Genomic DNA, 22,803 nt, shown 5'->3' on the forward strand with positions numbered 1-22,803 from the left:
TCCCAGAGTTCCCGAGTTCACAAGCTGAAAGCCACTAAGTCACGTACGTCTAGACCCCGAGGAAGCATCCAAATGACTGTAGGACCTCTGTAGCTGACATCCAGTTTTGTAGTCTCTGTAGACACAGTCAAGATTTTTGCACCCTGAAAATTATCATCTTCATACATGACATCTGCAAGTCAGAAGTTGAAACACATTGGGAATGCAGCATGTGGGAAGCTTTAAGGATTCCCATATATGGTGTAATTAGTGTACAAAAAGGTGGAGTCCATTGTTCCCCAAAATTCTAAAACACATACTACCATAAGATCCAAGTTTCCTTCTCATTATTTTAAAAGCTTGCAACAGTTTAGAATTACTTTTACCTGAATGTTTCTACCGTATTTAACATTAGTAATTTCATGTTAAGTCTCAAAATGGACTTTCCCAAAGGAAGAAAGAAAGTATAGCACTTATCAAAACTACGAAATAGCACTACAAGTTTTATAATCTCCTAAAGCATTAGGATGCTTGTGCCTTGTCTCCCTGAAAGTCAATCAAACTCTAAAATAAAATGAACTTGAGCAATTTCAGTTGCAGCCACCTCAAATGGAAGATAGATTAACACAGGTTTCAGAGATGGCCTAAATCCAAGATCTTTCCTCTTTATCTATCATCATGTATCCCACAGCACATTTACAAAACTGTATGCATTTATTTTGGCTTGTATCCTTCACCTCTATCCACCAGAAATAAAATACTTTTTATATCTTTATGTGTATTTTACACATTGCCAAATAGTAAAGGTATTCCACCTCTGGTGGGGGGGTGGGAAATGGTAAAAAAAGGAAAAATGCTGCTAATCAGTTCTCATGTACAGCCTTTCTAAGCTTTCCAGTGTAGTATCTTCATTGGTATGAACAGTGACTTATTGCAGACCACATTTACTTTTCCTCTAAAACACACTGTTTGAAAAACTGACAGTTATCTTACCAAACGAGTTCTAGTGACTAGATTAGTGATTTAGGGATCATTTTACTATCTCCATCTCAGAAAGAGAAGATCCTTCCTAAGAATACAGACTTTTGTCTTCCTGCAATTTACTACAATGCCAATGAACTTGGTAAGTTCAGAGCTGGACCCCTAAAATAACAAACCTTAATGACCTATTTTAAAACTGTGCATTTTTATTTAAGTTCGTGTATTCTAGTTCTGTTACTTTAACCATGGAGACTAATAAAGTTAAAAAATTGATTGTTTGTTTAATAGACTGGGGTGGGAGAGAAGAAGCTGTCACATGAACTGCCATTATTGCTATGCTATTTCTGTGGGGGACCCATAAAAGTACACAAAACAAATTTCTTAGCAGAAAGAAATTATACCAGTAGAACTGTTATCAGAAAAACAGCATTATTTCCTGTAGCTTCAACTCTTAACTTAAACATCTAATACCTATGCAAGAAAACTTACATGTATCTGGTCATCAGTTTTTCAAAAATTGTTTCCAGAACTGGTACACAACCCTCAGTCTTTAAAGTCTGCATAAAGAAGTAATCTTCTACTGTTTCATAGCATATTTGGTGCACCCAAGCGGTTACAGGACCTTTTCTCTTTTGCTGCTTTTCACTCTCAACTAAAATTACAAAATCTAATAATATAAGTATTAAATAAATACTATTTCTCTTCTACACCGTGTTCCTTATAATAGAACTACTAGAAGTGTAGGTGTCTCTCTTTACTTGCTTCACTTCTATCCAAACATCTGAGGCACAAGATATAGGTTTTCCTGTGTTTTTTACAATCATACTGATTCTGTCAAAACCCGTTTTCGCTGCCTGCCTGTATCCTCACATTTCATTTCAAATAATTTCACTTTTGAGCTCGTCAAGTGCCACAGGCACAAACTCTCCAAAATCTCTTCTCCACAGTTCACAGCTGCTTTTCCTATTACATCAGCTAAATTCCTTTCAGTTATTTCTCCTTTTTCCCTTGCAAAGGCACACGGATTATGTCATCACATAGCCCAAGAGTTTCACGAGGGACAGAACGGCTCAATAACATCGTGAAAACGCTTCACAGCAGCGCCTAGAAACGAAGAGTGGACCGAGACCCCACAAAACCGATTTAATGTACAATTATTCAGATGATGCACAACAGACAGTGCTGAAGAGCGAAGTACATAAAACACAACAACACATAAATCAGCAGGACGGCGGCCGCCCCAAGCGGGACACGGGTGTTACGGGGGCAGCGCCGACCCGCGTGGCCGCCCGTGCGGCTCCGCCAGCCCGGGCCCCGCTGGCGGCCACTCATCCGGCACCGAGCGCTGCCGCTGGGGGCTGCCATGCGAGCAGCCCCGGCCCAGGCCGTTTTGCCGCCTCCCCAGGGCCCCCTCACCTGTGGCCGGCGGGACCCCCAGGCCGCGCCGCTCCCTCCATCGCGGCCCCCCGTTGCTATGGGCCCCGCCCGCCGCTGCCCTTAACAACGGCGCGCGGCACTGAGGCGCGCCGCCATTGGCCTGGACCGCGAGGACGCCGCCCGCCCATTGGCCGCGGAGCCACGCACGCGCAGAGGAGCAATGGTCGCCTCCCCATCGCCGTCCCCGCTGCGGTCGCGGGAGGAGCCCCGGCGCGGAGCCACTGGAATCGCAGGGCTCCCTCGGGGACACTCCCCACGGCAGAGACACTTTTCCTCGAGGAAGCCCGGCCCAACAGACCCCCGTCGCCAAGGCGCTCCCGCCCCGCCCATGTCCTCAGCCCCGGCAGTGCCATCGTCCGTTCGGGCGTGTCCTCGCACGCCGCTGAAGTGCCGCTCCCGCCGGGTCAGGCGCTGGCCTGCCTCTTCGAGAGCTCGAAGTTTGCCTTCACCAGGATGTCGGCAGCGCTCAGCTTCCCTCTCTCCCGCAGGTACTTCATGACGTGAGGTCGCCGTCTCCAAGTGACCTTTACTCCATACTCATGTTCGGGAGTATCTGTAACCAGCACTGCTGCCGACTTCCCTCTCCCACAGGGATCAATACCAAATGCCAGCTCTTTTTCTGGATGCCAGGTATCACTACTTTGTGACAGAGTGTTGCTGCATCTCCAGTTCCTTAGGGAAGGCACCTGAGGAGCCTCTGCATCTGGTAGACTAAAAGCTTCTCGCTCCACAGGCTGGAGAGCAGGTTCTCTACAGTTCTCTGGACCCTGCACTTGGATATTGGCATTTGCTGCTGTCCCTTTCTTGAGCTGGCTGTGAGAACACTGTGTGTCCTTCCTTGAGTGCTTTGGATGATCCAAGGAGTGGCCTGCATGTCCTTCTGGATTCTCAAAAGTTAAAGGAGGAAATTTGCAGGCTGCAGCTCTTCGACAAGGTCCTCCTGCATGAAGCAAACTGTGGTTGGCATCCTGATTCTGGGGCTTGTGAGGACCACGGTGCTTCTTCTGGCACGCTTTCAACACCACTGGCTTAGTTGTTTCAAATTGTGGGCACACCTGAAAAAAAACCACATAATAATATGATAAAAACCCAGCCATTTTCTCCAGACAAGTAATGCCAACCTGATTCTGCTTTGCCACCTGTCCCATCTTTTTTCGGTGTGTTCACTGAGTAAGCTGGTCTGCTGCAAAGGGAGTCACTAACAAAGCTGCTATGCAGCAGATGCCTCATGAACATCACATTCTGCCACTCTCCTCAGAAAACTCATTGGGGTGCAAGTGAGCTATTCTCTGGCAACTTAGAAAGAACCCAAGATTTGGGTTTAAAGGAAATCTAACTGTTGGCTACTCCTGTAACCCCTGCACATTTGAAACAGTTCAGAAATGGATCCTTTTTCTTTCTTTGTCTTAGCATAACTCCAAATAGATTCAGTGAACTAAATCCTCAGTCTCCCTGAACAGGTAGAGGTTGAATTGAAAGAGTGATTAAAGGATGCCCACTTAGCTGAGTGGCCTTAGATTATGTTAATACAGCATTCACAATTTTCCCCCAAAACATCCAGATCGCCCAAAATCCACTTCTAAAATCAGCTTTCTATAAGAGGTGGTCCAAGCTCAACAGTCTACGTTTCTTTGAAAGATTCTGGACTCTTACTCAAACCCTGGAAATTCTTTTTTTGCTGTGTTCTTTATCTTCCTGCTTATCAACAAAAAGAGTCAGATTCTGTTTCAAATTGCAATGTTTTTCCCCAAGGGACACCAAACTGGGTTCTCGCTATGGTAACTACAATCTCCTTCAGCATTCCAAAGTTACAACACAGTTCCTCGAAAAACTAAGTACAGTTAAATTAAGGATAGCAATTGTCTGCTGTACAACTGAACTGCTTGAATGCAAAGCCTGTGTGCAGGAAAAGGAAAGTGATTCCATGATAATTGTATCCTAGCACATACTCAACACAGGTCAATCACTGACTTTGAGGATATGACCTCCTGGCTTCAGAGAGCATGTGTGGTAGGAGCCTAGCAGTCGAGAAGGTATGAAAAACTTAGATAACATCAAGAAGAGAAGAGCAGAAAATCAGTTCTCACTCAAACAGGTTGACACTCTGCAGAGGATGCCTCCAGAAGTTACAAACCTACCACATTTTCGAACTGAAAAATATCTGACATTTTAAGCACTTGAAGCAAATTTTAAAATCATTGTATGTTTAGAATCAAAGAGCTACCAATGCGGATATTTCCAACTCTTGCAAACAAAAAGAATGCTTATTCACAGCAGTTATTTTACTTAGTATTTCAGAAGCCACAAAGCTAACTGCCTCAAGCACATACAAAAAAAAAGTTAAAGGGAAAAGATGGAACATGTTCTACTTCAAGATTAAGGCATCACAAAAATAACTTCAGGTCACCAGGAACAAAGGAATGTCTCATGCAGGTTTGAAACCACACTTCCTGAGCTTCCTTTGTGAAGAGCAGAGTTGAGCCCCAGCAATGCTTAAATGGTGCTGATATGCTTAAAAGAGCTCCCCTAGGTGATGACTGCTGTTGTATAGGAACAGTCTGTCATTGCAGCACCTGTTTGTTTAAAAAAACCCTATCCTTACATGATAGAAGGAACATCTTAGGAAAATGCAAGCAGTCCCAGAACAGGAGCCCATCAGACCAGAAAAGGGGCCCATAAGAAGATTGATATAGAGAGAAACTATTCAAAAGACAGAATAGAAAAGAGGACAGGTTAGAACAAATAATCCTGAAGTGAAAACCTATGTTCTCTAAGTTTAGCACTGTCAAATTTAAGCAAAGCAACTAGTACTTTAACATGTAACATTTAGAGTTCAGCAGTTATTTCGAGCAGTAAGCCAGTAAAATTCCCCTTCATATTTATGATGTGCAGGGTTTTCAGTTGCCATAGAAAACAGCATCTTCCTGATAAGAATTATTTTCCCAGAAATAGTCATATTAACCAGTACAGACTGCACACAGTTTTACACCTTCAAATAACCAAGACCTTAGTGGTTGCTGTTAGGCTGTGAAGCAACTCATAAGCACTTATTTATGTTTTAGGCTGCTACCATGAATTCAAGTCTGGGCTACTAATTTTTCAGTAACCAGAACAGATAAATTTCTGTTGAGACATATGGGAAAAACTTGAAAATCGTGGCTGTGGGACACAGGGGGAAGGATAATCTATACCAACCCAGGCAGCAGAGGTGCTCCGGTCTACAGGTTTTGTAGGCACACGTCTGGGATTCTGGGCCAAAGGCAGCGGAGTTTCGTAGCAATGGATGGGTCCTGCCCGCGGCTTCTCAAGGAATACCAGCTCTGCCTTCTTGGCCTTGTGGGTACATTTCTTCTTTGGAGGCATCAAGAGGTATGGTAAAACCACTTAGAAACCTCATGATGCTTGTTAGAGCCAGTTGGAGAAAGAGGGAAGCACCCCAAGGAGATGCTGAAGTGCTCTCGATTCTGTAGAAGGCAAATAAATGTATTTGAAGATAGGCTTGTTTGGAAACCTCAGATCTAGTTTTTAACAAAAGCAAAACATTTATGCAGCAGTTGAGCATACAAGTCTCTAGGCAGACTTCTTCCTACCAGTAGTTTTTGAACCTTCTGTTGATTTCCAGGTAGGTTTAGAAATGCACAGCTGGAATTGGAGCAGTTGACCTACTGATCCAACTATATAAAATCAGCTATCAAAAAAAAAAGTCAGAAAAACTTGCTTTCTCTTTTCAATTTAATTTGGTTTGTAATGCCAAGAATATACTGTAGGGCCAAGGTAACCAGCAGTCTTTACATTTCTAGTTGCTAACTACCTTTTTAGTTAAATACCTTTTAATTTCAGGAATTTTAAAGTTTTTTAGTTTGTTTTTGTTGCAGGACAGAGTTGACATTTCCCTCCTGTATTCTACAGATCTTGCATTATTTTTTTTTTACCTAATGAATAAATTTGAATTGAAGTAACATTGAATTTAATTTTCCATTGAAAAACAGATCACAGAATCAATTAGGTTGGAAAAGACCTCTGAGATAATCAAGTCCAGCCTGTGACCAAACACCGCCATGTCAACTAGACCATGGCACTAAGTGCCACATCCAGTCTTTCCTTAAACACCTCCAGGGATGGCAACTGGAGCAGCCCATTCTGGAGCCCATTCTATTGTCTAATTATCCTTTCTGTGAATAAATTCTTCCTAATGTCCAACTGAAACCTCCCAAGGCACAGCTTAAGGCTATGTCCTCTTGTTCTGCCACTTGTTACCGAGGAGGAGGCCAACCCCCACCTGGCTACAACCTCCTGTCAGGTAGTTGTAGAGTGCAAGAAGGTACCCCCTGAGCCTCCTTTTCTCCAGGCTTAACACCCCCAGCTACCTCAGCTCTTTTTCAGAGAACTTACTCTCTAGACCCTTCACCAGATTTATGTCCCTTCTCTGGACATGCTCCAGCACCTCAGTGTCATTCTTGAATTGAGGGGCCCAGAACTGGACACAGCACTCGAGGTATGGCCTCACCAGTGCCAAATACAGGGGGACGATTACTGCCCTGGTCCTGCTGGCCACGCTGTTCCTGATACAGGCCAGAATGCCAGTGGTCTTCTCGGCCACCTGGGCACACTGATGGCTCATGTTCAGCCAGCCTGAATCACCGCGGGCGAGCTCAGAAGAGGAACTCCAAGAAGAACATTTTAGGAGAGATGCATACGAATGCAACATCCTGAATGCTTACCAGAGGTGCAGCCTCCTCGGGGCGTCCTGCGGGCCCCCGCAGCCCGGTATAGCCGTGACACACGTTAAACGGCGAAACTCCGCGGCTCTTCACCGGGGGCCAACGCACGGCCGGCGACCCGGGCACAGGGCAGGGCTTCCAGGCGGCGCGGCTGGAGGGAGCTCCGGGGACTGCCTCAGACGGGACGGGACGGGACGGACGGGACGGGACGGGACGGGACGGGACGGGACGCGGACGGACGGACGGGACGGGACGGACCCCGGTAGGACCCCGGGTCCCACCGCTCCGCCGGCGCGCCCGCCGGCCAGCGTAATCCCCCGCGCCACGCCCCATTGGCCCGCGCTGCCACCCGCCCCGCGCCGCCCGCCCATTGGCCCCGCCGCGACCAGCCCCGCCCGCCCGCCCGCCCCGCCCCGCCGCAGGCCGGGCCGCCCGCCTCACATGGCCGCAGGACCTACAGCGCCGGCCGCCCTCCAGTATCCTTCAAACTCGGGCGCCCCGGGAGCGCGGAGGCCACCGCCGATTCCATCGGCCCTGTCCACCCGGAGAGCTGGTGCAGTCTCCAGCTGCGCTGCGCCGCACTCCAGTATCCCCTGCAAGGACCTGGCAACCCGGGCGGCCGCGCTCAGACTGTAAGGCGCCCAGGGAGAGGAAGCACTTAGGCTCGGCCTGGGGCGGGGGAACCCTCGGCGGGGCAGGCGGACTTACGGCGGGCGCGGCGGCGCTGGGCTGGAGAGAGCCGGAGGAGGAGGAACAGAGAGTCCTTTAGCGCTGCCCCTCTTACCACCCCTGAGGCCTCGTGTGCACAGGGGTGCTCCTGGGCCTTTACTGGTGGCAGCAGCTCCAGGCCTGTTTGGGAAGTGGCGCGCTCCTGTAGGGAACGCAGTCTGTTGGAGGCTGGCTAAAGGCTCCTCTTTGGGCGCTGTCTAACCGGGATGTCTCTTTAAGGGGGTGGAGCTGATCGCAAAGGGCCGTACGTGTGCATGTGTGCCACGACCCGCATGGAGTGCGGAGCGTTCCCGTCGCTGCCGGGCAGCCCGCGATCCCGGGGCTGTCTGATCCCTGCGCGTAGGGCAGCTCGGTTTGTTTTCCGCTGGACTCTCTGCTTTGTATCAATGTAGGTGACTCTTACTGAGAATTTTCTCGTTTACCTGCTGGCCCAGTCCAATCCAGCAATGTAAAAGGCCTCCTTTTTTACATTAGGGATGCCTGGCATCCCTCATGATAAACAAAAAGTAAAATTTGTGTGTTCTCGTTCTGTTATAGTTTGCTGTAAGACACAGGTTCCACCAAATTCTTGATGGCATTATAAGCAGTATTCTCACTGCATCTTGTCCTGGAAGCAGTATCTATGAATTTTATTTCCTCTGCTTCCTGCTTTATAGTCTAAATTGCCTGTTGTCAAAAAGTTTGACATTTAAATGTATGCTGCCCAATGAGGAATTTATCTGGTTCTTGACAAATCTACAGAAAAAACGACTAGAACATTTACTTTACATCTGTTTTAAAGCGCTTAACTTCTGCTGCATTTATTGTGTGCTTTTGTAGTGTTTGAGATAATCTCTTCTTCCCAGATCTTAAACCATCTGTAAATTCCCTTTTCACTCAGGTTGTGTAATCTTCTATAAGAATCAGGACTGCTACTTCTATGTTCTACTTTCTATCCATTCCTGCTTGCTGGCTGATGCTGGCCAAGTCACATTATAGCTAAGACTTTCTATAAAGTACAAATACACACTTTCCTCATTATTATGTACTTTGTGATGCAAACTATCTACTGTGCAAATATCTCTCCTGTCCTGCTTACACAAGGTGCAAGTAAAGGAGGTACAGTATGACTTTTCAGTAGCCTTGCCAACCTTATTAAACACTTTTGATTTTATTTTCCTTTTGTGTTTTTGGCTTTGTAGCAATTGCTGAGAATGTGTGCTCTGTGGGAGACCTGCGATGATTTGCTGCACTCTTTATGTCGTATCTTTTGTTTTACAGGATTTGTTCCTCTCCCTTTCAATGGAGAGTGACAGTATAGATCAATAATGAGGACCAGCCCTCGCAGGCCCTTAATTCTCAAAAGACGGAAACTGACCCTCCCACAGACGGATGAATCCAGCACTTCAGCAAGAGATGAGAACAGAGGTCAGGATGAAAAGACTCCCAAGCAGGAGCACAGCCAGGAGGACCAACACAACAGACAACCCCGAGACAAAAGGGACTGTGGCCTGCAGAAATTCCCAGCGGGAATAAAGATAATTGACCATCCTACAATGCCCAACACACAAGTGGTGGCCATCCCTACAAATGCTGATATCCAGAGCATCATAGAGGCACTGACAGCAAAAGGAAAAGAATGTGGCAACAATGGACCCAACAAGTTCATCCTCATTAGCAGTGGGGGCACATCCCGTTCAGCAGGTCCAGCACCATCACAGCACCTCCCATCAGAGAAGAAAGCCAGTGCAGCAGTCAAGGCTGCAGATGGTGCAGAAAGAGAGAAGAATGTTACACAGACACCTGGTCTTGCCGGCGGGACAGCGCTCTGGCATTCAGGAGCTGATTCTGCGGGTGGACAGGAACAGGAGAGCAACAGTATGTAGTCTTTACCAGGTTTCTTTTGGTTGGTTGGTTGGTTGGGTTTTTGTCCTGACAGACAAAGAGATGTGAAGTGGGCCAATGAGTGTAGTACTTGAATCTTGGTACGGAGTAACAAATAATATTTAGTTAATTACAAAATAGCCTATAGATTTGATTCTAATAATCTACATAGCTTTGCACATCTAGTGAAATCTGAAGGATCACAGTGCATATGTTTTTAGTGGAAGACATCTGAGCTTCTGACTTGGATCTTGTGCTATGTCTTTCGGTTAGAGTCTGTCATCACCATCCTTGGCTTCTGCTTACTAAATTCATCCTTTAGCTAACGATATTCTTGAAGCTAGATCAACATTGTCCCGTTTTGGTTGAAAGCAGTAGTCTGGTTTGAGTGTTCATTTTTAAGGCTGCAGCTCTTTTCAGAAATAGGCAACTTCACATGAAATCAGGAATTCAAGAGTAATTCCTTCCACAACATTAGCATTGCAATACCATCTTTTACTAGTGCGACTAAATGCCTTCCTTTTGATAGTTGAGATGAAGGGTTAAGAGGGTTACTTGTAAGTAAGCAGAACTATGATAAGGGCTTCTGCACTTCGGTCACAATCCCATGCAGTGCTACAGGCTGGGCAAAGAGTGGCTGGAAAATTGCACAGCAAGAAAAGGACCTGGGGGTGCTGGTCAACAGTGGCTGAACATGAGCCAGCAGTGTGCCCAGGTGGTCAAGAAGGTCATTGGCATCCTGGCCTGTATCAGGAACAGTGTGTCCAGCAGGACCAGGGCAGTGATCGTCCCCCTGCATTTGGCACTGGTGAGGCCACACCTTGAGTGCTGTGTCCAGTTCTGGGCCCCTCACTACAAGGAAGATACTGAGGTGCTGGAGTGTGTCCAGAGAGGGGACATAAATCTGGTGAAGGGTCTAGAGAGTAAGTCCTATGAGGAGCAGCTGAGGGAACTGGGTTTGTTCAGCCTGGAGAAGAGGAGGCTCAAGGGAGACCTTATTGCTCCCTACAACTACCTGAAAGAGGTTGTAGCCAGGTGGGAGTTGGCCTCTTCTCTCAGGCAACTAGTGACAGGATGAGAGACCATAGTCTTAATCTGTGCCAGGGGAGGTTCAGTTTGGACATCATCAAGAATTACTTCCCTAAAAGGGTTATCAAGCATTGGAACAAGCTCCCCAGGGAGATGGTAGAGTCACCATCCCTGAAGGTGTTCAAGAAACAACTGATCGCAACACTTAGTGCCATAGCCTGGTTGCCAAGGTGGTGTTTGGTCAAAGAAAGGACTCAGTGATCTTGGAGGTCTTTTTTTAACATAAATGATTCTGTGATTCTGTAATATGGGCTTGCTATCCCAACAGGCAGTGGTGAGACAATGAGCTCTGTGTTGGACAATAGTCTCACTAACATCCAGTGGCTGGGGAAGATGAGATCTGATGGGCTAAATCCCTCTTCTGTGAAGCAAGACACAGAGAAGGAGAACCAAATGCCTCTGCAGGAAAGAATCAAGGTAAGTAGGAGAAGACAACAGCATGTCTAAAATTTTTGGTAAGGAAGTAATCTATGTGGATCAGAAGATTTCCAAGAACTAGGCATCGCTGTCTCTAAGTAACCTGGGTTTGGCCTTTACTGATTTGAATAGAACATGGAGGATCCAGGGATCATTCATGTATTGCTCCTTCTGTCTCTCAGACTGAAGAAGAAGCTGCTGCTGCTATTCCTACTGCTGCTGCATCCTCATCATGGCAGGATTCAGTGTCAGAACGACCTCCTTACTCCTACATGGCCATGATCCAGTTTGCCATCAACAGCACTGAGAAGAAGCGTATGACTCTGAAGGACATCTATACCTGGATTGAGGATCATTTCCCTTATTTTAAACATGTAGCTAAGCCAGGTTGGAAGGTAACAAGCAGGCCTTCAAGTTGCTGTGGGCCACAGGGTGATGTTATAAGCCTTCTGGATCAAAATGAAAAGTTTTTCCCCAGCCTGCAGAGCAAGATGGAAATTCATTTAAACATCCTACCCCAAATACCCTCCCATTCCAGATGTTCACTCTCCCATTTCTTGTATCCCTTGTCTCATTCCACTTGAGCAAGATGATGGTATATTTGATCACTGGACTAAGAATAAGGAATTCAAGAGTAAATAGAATAAGAGACTGATGACAGGGTTGGCTGGGTATGCTGTGAATATGAAAGTTCAGTGTTGTCTACCCTCTGGAATCTAATCCCTTTGCTAGGGCAGTCATGTTTGAGGTAGCCCTTGCTGTGCTGATAACAAAACTACTGCTTTTCAACTCCCCTCACTGCTTTCTCCCCAGAACTCCATTCGGCACAACCTGTCCCTTCATGATATGTTTGTCCGTGAGACATCTGCTAATGGTAAAATCTCGTTCTGGACTATTCACCCTGATGCAAACCGTTGCCTAACATTGGACCAGGTATTTAAGGTGAGTTGCCTCATGCAAAGAAAATAGGACAGGTTATCCAGTTTCTAGGCAGATGCACCTTATTTTAACTGTAAAGTTAAGCTGCTTTGACATTAGCCTTTTTGTAGAAGCTGTATTCAGTCACTTCTCTTGACAAATAGACAAGCTCTGCATTTGAAAGAAAAGGTGCTGTGGTTGTGCTTTTGACCTGGAGCTTTTGTGGAACGTGTTCATTCTTCAGATGCTGTGCCAAATGTAATAGTCAGCTTGTTCAACTTCTTTCCATGGGCCTGATTCAAATTCCTAATGAGAAGCTTTCCACTGAAGCCAACCGGATGTTCCTACGCTGTTTGATAAGTCAGTCATAGGATGGAATTCTCCTATCCCAACTAGGTGTTTTAGGAAGTATCATTTTGTGGGGGAAATAGAGCTTGTGAGTCTGGTATAGGTGTGTTTAGACTCCTCTGTATTTTCTGCTGGGTAGCCAGATTGACTTTTGTTCACTTAGATTGTGCAAGTTTAAAATGACCCAATCGTCCCCCTCTTTGGCTGATAACTTCATCTTAATTTTTTTCCCTCTCAATGCCTTCTGCCACCAGCCGCTGGAATTGGGGTCACCAACATCGCCTGAATGCTCTGAATCAGTAAGAATTACCCTCTGGCATGGGGCTTGATCTTCCATTCTCTTCTTGCTAGTCACTGATGGAAAGGACAAGAGGCCTGGGGAGGGGGACTGGGTCACTGTTGCACCTAATCATACAGCTCCATGCACACCCTTTTTGGGGAAAGAGGTTGAGCCAAAGGTTAACTGCCTTCAGATGATATGCTCTCTCTCTAGCTGGTAGAGCTGTACAGCTTTGAGCAACTTGGAATTCTACTGCTGAAGTAGGCTGCAATGGTGACCAATAGGCTTCAGAGAACAAGCCCGGAGATTTCTGGCAAAATTATCATCTCCATGGCAGCAGTCCCAATCTGTTCTGGGGCTCAGATGCAGAGAGAATAGGGTTTCTCTGTGTTGCTTTTTCATTTTGGAACCCAGCTGCATTGTGACTCTGAGAAGGATGAATCCGTTTGCTGTCGCTCTTGCATTCAGCAGTTTTAACAGTGATGGATTTGCAAGTGTCCAGTCAAACACTTCTCTTGCAGCTACAACTCTGACCTTCCTTCCATCTCCTCAGAATTCTGATTCTTCTGTTGCTTCTGCTATTCCATTTGAACATCTACCTGGTCTATGGTTTGTACAGAGATCCCATATACAATAAAGCCATCCTAATCACTGTTCCTCAGGCTCTGAGGATGCCAAAACCAGGTCCCTTTTGCAGTAGAGTCTGCAGCTGAAGCAGATCTGTCTTTTTCTACACAGCCTTTGGTTGGCAGCTGGCTTTGGGATGGTATGGCTGCAAAACAGCAAGCTGCAGGGACCTAGAGCTGACATGAGGGCTGGGTGCTAACAGCTGCTCTCGCTACATTAGCGCAGCCCAAAAGTCTGGTTTCACAGTTCTAAATGAGGCAGAAGAATAAATATGGATTCTTTGTTTTAATCTTTTTCTTTTCTCCTTCTCCTCTTTCTTGTTTCACAATGACTGCAGCAGCAAAAGAATCGTCTTCCAGATACCCTGAAGAACGTGGGAAACAAAACTGAACCCCAGAATTCACGTAAGTGTCTACATCAGCCTAGGCCAAAGAGAATCAATTCAGTAATCTGGGGCACTCTCTCAGATTCCTTTAGGAATGCAAGTTGAATTTGTTATCCAGGTTTGCCAGCTTTTATACTCCCTATTGTCAGGTCTGAAATTGAAGGCAGTATTGCTGTGTCTGAGAGAGGATGTGATGGGGAGATGGTGAGATGTGATGGGTATGCAAATAGAGTGAGAGCCCTAGCTTGAGGGCTAGGATCTGTATGAAGGACTATTTTCTTGTTAATGAGGCCTTCTGGCTTCATATTTGTATTCTCAAAGTTAGCAGAGAAGGCAGGTGAGCCTATCTGATTGAATGTTTGTTTTGGGGGGTTTCGAAGGACTCTGTTAGATGCCTGGGTTTCAAGAGGTAGTTGTAGAGGATAAGAGGCTACTGAGTCCATTCTTCTCCCTTCCAGGCCGAAAGATGAAGCCTTTGCTTCCCCGCGTCAACTCCTACCTGGTTCCAATCCAGTTTCCTTTGAGTCAGCCTCTTGTCCTGCAGCCTTCTATGAAGGTTCCTCTATCCATGGCACAGGGAGCATCCCTTAACAGCTCAGAGACTTTGCAGAGCAATAAGCGTGTGCGCATTGCTCCAAAGGTTGGTTTCTTGTTTTCCAAGGTTTTTTGTGTGGCTTTTTTATGGGGGTGGGAGTGGGGTTAGGGGGTAGGGTAGGAAGAGTGGGTGGGTGGGTGTGGTTTTGGGGTTTCATTTGTTTGTTTTGAGTTTTTGTGGGGTTTTTGTTTGGATTTTTTCTATATCTCTTACCTCCAATAGACCTGTTCTTCATATGGTTCCTTTGTGCATCTTTTCTAGGTGCTCTGAAACTCCCAAGTTCATACTAATCCTTACTATCCTTTACTGTCTGTAGGCTGACTATTACCTGCTAGTTTACTTGCTATAAGGATGTTTCTATAATTTGTCAGAGGAAGGGACTTAAGGATTGGTTAAAACAATTTTTCTCTACCGCTTGGATGTGAAGAAAAAAGAATGAGAGAAGTGTCTTTTTTCTGATCCTAAAACATTCGTATTTTTGATAGCAGTAATGACATGTAACATAAAGAACTTTTTCTGAAAGAGTACTTATTTCATGCCGTTTCTTCCCAGAGGTTTTCTGTATCTGCTGTTTGCTAATTTGGTGGAGTTCCCAGTTATTCTGGGCTCAAGAAAAACAGCTATTAAACAGGTCTTTCTCTTGGCATCTCACTGACTGCTGTTGTATGCTTAGACATTGTAAAGCTTTAACTTCTTCTATCCGATCTAACCATAATTCTGTTTTCCTTTGTGTGACTGCTGCTTTATGTCCTTCCCTGCTATGATTTATCTTTCTCCTGTGCTCTTTTTCTTTTGATAACCTCATTTTTTTCGTTTCCTTTTCCTTGGTTTCTGAGAAAGCTGTCCTCATTCATTTTGTTATTCACATATAGACGGTATAAGAAGAAATCAAAGGAGTTCCATTTTTTCCACAAATATTTGGCTCTCCTTCTGCCTGTACTCCTAGAAGTTGCTTATAGATTAAGTGTTGTGAAGGGAATGACTTTCAGTCTCTTAGCTGAAATTCTTCCCATGTGATCTGTAGGCTTCTTTCTGTTGACTTTACCAAGATCAGTCTGTATCTGTTGTTATAGTTACTGCTTTCTGAAGATCTTCCTCTTACCTTTTTCTGCTGATCTTAAGTGCCAATCTTTCTTTTCTTCTTTCTACTCTTATTTGCATTTTGGGTGGGTTAGATCCTTGCTTACTGACTGCATGTCACTTGCGTTTCTTTATAGATGTCACTGTCTACAGAAGAGTCACCCTCTTTACCCACGGCTGCTGTCAAGGAAGAGGGTCAATGTGATGAGGGTTTATTCTCCCCAGCCCATTCCCTAAAGGAGAACAGCTCCCAGCCTGGTGAGGAATTGGCTTCTTTCCCTGAAGGTGTCTGTATAAAGGAGGAAGAAGGCTGTCAACTGGATGACTGGCTGTCCCCATTTGCCTCAACCATAACGGTAAAGGAAGAGCCAGGCTTATTCCTCCCAGACTCATCCACAAAGGAGAAGAAACAGGTCACCACACTGAAGTCCCCACCTAGGGCTGTTTCTGACTCGTTAGTTATAAAGAGGCGGGAAAGGCGGGAAATGGGCAGATCCAGGAGGAAACAACGTCTAGCACTGCCTTGCTCAGAAGAACCTGTCCTTGTTTTGCCAGAAAGCAACAGCTTTGACCCTTTTCGGTTAGCGGCAGACTGTCCCTTCCCACTGGAAAGCCAGCCTCTTGAACAGGTATCACAGCTCAGCTGCTCGCAGGGAGAAGAAGGAGCCTTTAAAACACCAGTCAAGGAGATCTTCGGCAAATTGCCAGTTTCTTCCACTCCCAGCAAAGTCTCAGCCACTACTACCCCCTCTCTAGAGGGCCTTGACCTCTGGAAGTCTGCTTCCTTAGCCAAGGGAAGTCACGAGCTGGACTTCAGTCCAGTGAAAACCCTTCAGTTGCCATTCACACCCCTCCAGGACAACCAGGACTTACTGGGTTTTAACAGCACACCCCTTAAAAATCCGCTCTTTGATTCTCCTCGGGAATTTCTCAATACAGAATCCAGTGATATGGCTCATGCCCCCCTCACAAGCTCTCCAGCGTTGGTTCGTGAGTCCGCTAAGCAATCATCTGCTGAACTGACAGCCTCTGGCTTTACTGAAAACCGGTCACTCATGGAGGGCCTTATCCTGGACACCATGAATGACAGTCTGAGCAAAATCCTTCTGGATATCAGCTTTCCCGGTCTTGAGGATGAAAATTTAGGAACAGACATTAGTTGGTCTCAGCTGATACCTGAACTGAAGTAAACTGGCCTGAGGGCTGAATTTGGCTTGTTCTGATGTTACAGAAAGCACTCTACATGTATGGATCTCAGATGAGTAGTCTAAGACAACTCCTTTGACTAATTTCCACAACAGGAATAATAAGAGGGTGTAACTGACTCCTGCTAAGCTGGGAGACAGGCCCATCAGCTGCTATGAGCTTCTTTTATAAGATGCTATAGACTTTGTGTAGAACAAGGTAGAACTGCTCTAGCCTTGTGCTAGAGATAAGAATCCCTGGAGAGAGGTTATCAAGAGAACATCTAGATAGGCCCTGAATGGCATTTGCTCCTCGGTATCAGAGGAAATGAACACACTCCTCAGTGTGTTCTCAGGAAAGAGCCTAAGAACCTCATCCTAGCTCTATCTTAATTTCCTTTACTTTGTTCCCCTATTACTTAGTATCTTCTGTCTAGATTTAATGGGTGTAAATACTGTACATTCCTTAAATTAGCCCTTAATTATAAGAATAATTTTATTATTGTAGGGTTACGGGAATATTTTGACTGGTAAGGGATTGACCTAGAGTGTTGTCCGTATGTTCCACACCTCCTGTATTCTACCCTAAATAAGACCTCAAAGTGAGAGGCGTGAAGTACTTATGGAGAAGAGCTCACATCAAGCCATATAGCTCTTTTGATTCCAGAGTCCTATTATGTACCTGGAGGACTAGGTAGAGACACTGTTGCAGTAAGTTGGACGTCTATTGAATTGTTAAAGCTTCTATCATTACAGTCATCAGTTGAAAATGTAAAAAAGAACCTCTAAAGCGAATGCTGATATTTCCACTGTAAAGTGACCTCTGAAAATACAAGGTATGTGTGTCTCGGTGCAGCAGAACAACTATTCCCAGCTCTCTAGAACTTATGTCAAAGTAGGAAATTGCCATGGAAAAGATCTGATCCTTCTGCTTTCAAAGAAATGGTGATTCCTGTATCTACATACTCAATAAAGCTTCTGTGGGAACACAGCTGAGTATTATCTGTACCCCTCTTAGCTGGGATTGGGCCATAGCATGAGCAACCAATTTCTGCACATCTCATGTGTGTGCTTCGTGATCACTGAGCAAGTGGTCACTGGGACGTTTTCAGTATTCCTCAGGCCATGTTGACCAAAACACATTAAATTTGGTTACTCAACCCATTGCTTCATACAATATACTTTTTCCTGCCATTTGTGGATAAATCCTGACTTTACAAGTCAGAAGCATGCAATCTGAAACATCACAACACCACCAGCAGATGAGTTTCTCTATCTTGTAAATGCAAAACAAATCTCAATCAAAACTCTGTATTTCTACCTTCCCTTAAAGAGATAAAACCAGTTTTAGATATGTGTGGTTTTCAGAACTGCAGTTCTCTTGTGTGCTTGTTAGAGGTATTTGCCCTCAGAAGATGTTTCAAGAACTTTGGTTTAACGGTTATTATTTCAGTTTCTCTGGTTATGAGGCTGCAGAGAAGGCCTGGTTTGTGGCATACTTTCTGTTAGCACATCTTGTACAGCTGTCAACACTCTACTTGGCTTTCTCAAGGTATCCTGTCATGCTTTGATCTCACTTCTCAAGCCTGAGAGGATGTATGCACACAGCTGACATCCAAGAGCCAGCTATTTGTCTCCAGCAAATAATGAAATGTTCTTGTCCTTTGTGTCAATTCGAGGCAGGTGATCCCCTGCTGTCCCTATCAGCTGAGGTGCTTTGATAGCCACCTCACATTGTGTTTTGAACATAGTAGTCCCAAAGTTTAGTTTCCCTTCCTGTTAAGTGGTCCAGTGAGAGCACTGCTAGAGGGCAGTTATATGAAAAAGGTGGGAGGAACAACAGAAAAAATTCCAGAATACTGCTCCCCAGCAGATTTCTCATTGTTTGGGCCAACCTAGTTCAAAGCCCCCGTTGGTGAGGATTTAGTTACAAAATGTTTCTCTATCTGTGTTTGCCTTATATTCTACCTGGATCCTTTCCTTAAGGAAAGGTAGTTATCACCTGTCCTTCTGCAGGCTCAGTATTTGAATTATAGTGTAGGGGTGTGATCTTGTAAGACAGTGGATGCTTCTGTCCACCCTCTTTCAGTAAGAGCAGAGCCATACTTCTTGTCTTTTCATGAACCTGTTGCAGCCCAAGAGCAAGTGGGCATAGCTCTTCACACCCTTTGCATAGCACCCCCCAGATCTTCTCTGAATGATGTGCAGGAGCATCCCAAGACTGCCCTTAGTTTCTGATAATAGAGAAGACTGTTTAACACCTAGCCAGTAAAAACAAACATTAATTTAGGATACAATTTTTAAGAGACCTGGGACACACAAATCTACAGGGGGACAGCAAGTGCTGTGGATGCTCCGGTCCTCTGAAAATTCTGCTCTACACCTGGCAGGAAGCGCAACAGATGCAAAGGGGAAGGTAATTCCCCTTCATTGGCTGAGTGGGGTTTTTTCCTACTATGTTATGTCAGCTGAAAAGGACTGGATACCCCATAACATGAGGTGAGCAAGGATGATTGCCACCTTTTTGATTTTGCCGCTTGGCTGGCAGAGGAAGAACTTGATTCCTTCCCCATACAGAAGAGAAGAAACCCTGTTTTACGAAGTAGCAGTCTTTTTGTGACAGTGTCAGGCCTTCATTTCTACCAGAGGGCTCTACCAGAGCTCTAAAGAAAGGTGAAAATTTCTTTTTTAGTAAAATATCTAATTTCCTCTCTAAAATGCAGTATGGACTCAGAGAGCACAATGACAGGTTTGAAAAATGTGAGCTGGTTCCTGAACAGAAATAGCATCCTTCCCCCCTCCCCTTTTTGTGACAGAGGTGAGCTACGACTGGGTAAGAAGATATTCAAGGCATAACAAAGTATTAGCTCCTTGAAATTAAGAAGAAAATGTCCTGCTTTAACAGTCATCTCAGACTGGTTTCTTGCTTTGAAACAAAGAGAGTTTAGAATGTAAAGGCCACGAATCTGAACTGCTGATGCAGGTCAAATGACACATTTTTCCTTGAGTTTCAGCTATGACTTTCCTTGGAAAAATAAAGATCATGAATACCCTGATATACAGCTTACAGACAATGCAGGCAAAGCAGATTCCATTCTACGCCACAAAATCAGTGGGAAGTCGTTATATAGATCACACTGATGAACTGTTTACATAGAAGGTATATCATCAGAATTTATCCTCCTAATTTGCTTCCATTTTTTTTAATGTACCCATTTCAAAACAAACATTTAATGACTTTATTTAGGGAAGTCAAGGAAAATGCCACGAATTATTATAAAAATACAGTCAGACATGGTTTTATGCTCCCCTCCCTGCTGTAGGTCTCTATTAACTTCTCTTGGATGTATAGGAGGTTGCTGCCAATAGGGCCCTTGTTTATTTAGTTACATAACTTGGTGAAGGTAAGTTTTCTTATATTCATCTGTGATTACAAGCAAAAGACCTGCTCATTAGAACCATGACTGTTCAAAGGATGGACTAATTTTCCAACAAAAACCCCCCTCATCTTCACTGCACTTCAGAAGAATCTCTTAATATTGCTGGTGTTTTCTATAGAATACTGGTTTTCACTACCAGCATGTTATCTTTTCTTGGTGTACTGTGTTTTTTCACATTTGATGCATTTTTGTATAAATTTTAATAAAGATAACGTTTTGGAAAATACACAACAGGCCAGAACATTCCATCTCAACACTATGCTTTGTCCATGAAGTAACACGTTTAGATTACTTACATCTTTTTTTTTTTTTTGTATTCTGAATTCTGAGATTACATTTTTTCTATGCACAAAGTTATTTTGGATTGTGGAACCATATTCCACCTGCAATTTCTGTTCTGGATAATGCATGTATATTGCAAAGCCCTGAAACACTTGATTTAGGAGTGTTTATCTGAGTCTTGTGGTCTAATCTGCCCTGAGTTATCAACATGCATTTTCCACTTTAAGGTTTGCTTTAGAAAAGTTTCTGTTTGGAGCAGCTAAAGTTTAGCCTGCTCTCATGGTAGTCTTAAAGTTTCAGACAATTAACAGTGTTTGATATATTTAGCATCTAATCCAAACCCTCCAGGAGGGGAAGAAAGGTCAGGAATGCAGCAGAACTGAAATCATAAAACACATTGCTTGGAACATGTGGGATCACTGAAGATGCCTTCAGGATCAATATGGTTTTCCAAGTTTTTGCAAGTAATGATGTCAATGACACAGAATGGTCTGACCTGAGGAGCTCTGATCTGTCGCTAATTAGTTCTTGACAGTCTGCACTCTGCAAGCATACCCACAGGACTGGCATGCCACAGTGATAAGAGCTATTTTACTGTTTCCCATGGCTGAATCTCAGTTTTTATTTGTTTGCTGTTTTTATTAAAATCTTGGAGTCAGGAGATCATGAGATAATCTCAGTTGTCATTCAAATCATGTCAAGGCCTAGCCATCAAGAATTTAACCAACAGCTGGTGCATATACAAATGCATCCTAATGGCTAGGAAACCAGTGTTTATAATCTAAAATAAAATCACATTGTTAAAGCATCATTGTTACTCATCAAATCCTTGAGGTGATAACACATCCCTCTGTCTTCCTGTCACTGCAGGTGCACTGTGTACATAAAACACCTTCTGTACTAGAAGTACTGTACTAGAAGTGCTGGGGATTCCATCATAAAATCCTGAATCGTCTGAGCAGTAAATAAAATATCCACACTGAATTTAGCCTCAAGGTAGAGTTATTCTACTGGGGAGAGAAGGGGCAAGAAACACAGGGAAGGCAGTTCAAGCAGTCCAATTCCTTCTATAAATTAGAGCAGAAGAATGTTTTGCTCAGTTTAAAAAAATCCTTTTAAGCAAATCTTTTCTTGAAAAGACCTAAGGCCTCTCTGCTTTTGAAGGATTTTGTCAGGGTGTCCTTCTTGACTTTGATGTTTCCCTTTTTACGAGCTGAATGAAAATGTTCTGGTTTTTGACTGTTATGAGCATTCTTTAAAAAAATTATTTCACATCTTTAGCCCAGTCATAGCTGGCAACTAAAATCTGAGAAGAGATTTATTCAGTACAGAGTGTGCTCCAGCACAGACCTACTGAAGTGTATGGGGATTTCTTTCTGAACCTGCTCTTCACGACTGTCAGCAGCTGAGAATGGCAACACGAGTGCTTGTGTCCTAGGGACTTGTTCTGGGCTTCAGGGAGTGGATGATGCAAAGGAAGAGCTTGATGAGAAGATGGTGTCTCAAAGAGTCAAATGGAGACAGGGTTCAGAAGACAGAGAATCACAGTCATAGAATCATCTAGGTTGGAAAACACATTTAAGATCATCAAGCCCAACCATTAACCTGACACTGCCAAGCCCACCATTAAACCTAAGTGTCTACAATCTACATATTCTTTAAATACCTCCATGGATGGTGACTCAACCACTTCTCAAGGAAGTCTTCTTCCAGTGCTTGATAACCCTTTCAGTGAAGAAATTTTTCCCAATATCCATTTTAAACCAGCCCTGGCTCAACTTGAGGCTATTTGAGAGAACAAAGAAGAGAAGAAGGTTCGACAAGGACCATCATAGTCATCGATTCCACAGTCTTCATGTTTAAGGCTGGGGCAAAATGATCAGCTACCAGAGCAAAGCATGAGAGATACTTATTTCAGGTCTTGGGTTTGACTGGTTTACAAGGGAAGGAGAAGCAAGGAGAAAACACAATGTGGAAAAGGTGACGATTCACTAAGCAGGACTGAGGTATTGCTCCTGAAGAACCATCTACAACTGCAGCATGACTAAAGATTTGGTCAGCAAGCACTGAAGCTTGAATTACTGCATCTCTAAATGAGAGTCTGCCTGAACAAGAGAAAAAGAGGTGGGCTGCAACACCATCAGAGTGGCTGACTTCACCTAGAACTGAGTGTGTTTGAGTGGCCCTGCTACAGTAGAACTGCTCAGTCATATTGCATCAACCAGAGACATGCTACACACATAAATATACATGACTTCAACGGTGTATACTGACAAATACACCTGGTTAAGTGATTATAGTTATTTTCAGCAAGTTATACTGCTGACTGATCAAGAATTTGACTGATCTCAGTTGCTTTAAGAAACAGAACAAGCCATTTACAAACAAACACGACAGGAAACACTGCAGCACACCTGGCAAGTGCTGATAGGAAAGTTTTCTGCAGTG

At 44.5% G+C, this 22,803-nt stretch overlaps 2 protein-coding genes across 4 annotated transcripts in view; one reads left to right on the forward strand and one right to left on the reverse strand.

Moving 5' to 3' along the window:
* Nucleotides 1-2,804, reverse strand: part of TULP3 (TUB like protein 3) — a 35,386-nt gene extending 32,582 nt beyond the window's left edge. Inside the window, exon 1 of the mRNA XM_018085557.2 lies at nt 2,377-2,804. Within this exon, the coding sequence (XP_017941046.2) occupies nt 2,377-2,417 (41 nt within the window). The 5' untranslated portion in view covers nt 2,418-2,804. The remainder of the gene's footprint in view (nt 1-2,376) is intronic.
* A 5,267-nt stretch (nt 2,805-8,071) lies between these two features.
* FOXM1 (forkhead box M1) lies at nt 8,072-17,624 on the forward strand. Of its 3 annotated transcripts, XM_018085613.2 has the most exons (9): nt 8,072-8,235; nt 9,108-9,704; nt 11,068-11,216; nt 11,399-11,611; nt 12,030-12,158; nt 12,737-12,781; nt 13,727-13,793; nt 14,233-14,414; nt 15,587-17,624. In XM_018085613.2, exons 2-9 carry the CDS (start codon nt 9,155-9,157, stop codon nt 16,637-16,639), a joined length of 2,388 nt encoding a protein of 795 aa, XP_017941102.1. In that variant the 5' UTR covers nt 8,072-8,235; nt 9,108-9,154; the 3' UTR covers nt 16,640-17,624. The 3 variants fall into 3 exon arrangements, with proteins under 3 accessions (XP_017941102.1, XP_017941103.1, XP_017941104.1); XM_018085614.2 differs by lacking the exon at nt 12,737-12,781; XM_018085615.2 differs by lacking the exon at nt 12,737-12,781 and having other exon boundaries at nt 13,730-13,793.
* The last annotated feature ends 5,179 nt before the right edge of the window (nt 17,625-22,803 follow it).

Source organism: Manacus vitellinus, unplaced genomic scaffold (assembly GCF_001715985.3).
Source record: "Manacus vitellinus isolate BGI_N305 unplaced genomic scaffold, ASM171598v3 scaffold_83_pilon, whole genome shotgun sequence".
NCBI classification, from domain to species: domain Eukaryota; kingdom Metazoa; phylum Chordata; class Aves; order Passeriformes; family Pipridae; genus Manacus; species Manacus vitellinus.

Bases quoted from the DNA above. Each gene is read 5' to 3' on its own strand.
- FOXM1 (XM_018085613.2), top strand. From the start codon at position 9,155: ATGAGGACCAGCCCTCGCAGGCCCTTAATTCTCAAAAGACGGAAACTG. The intron at 11,612-12,029 runs GTAACAAGCAGG...CTTTCTCCCCAG, and splicing joins TAGCTAAGCCAGGTTGGAAG to AACTCCATTCGGCACAACCT. The intron at 13,794-14,232 runs GTAAGTGTCTAC...TCTCCCTTCCAG, and splicing joins AACTGAACCCCAGAATTCAC to GCCGAAAGATGAAGCCTTTG.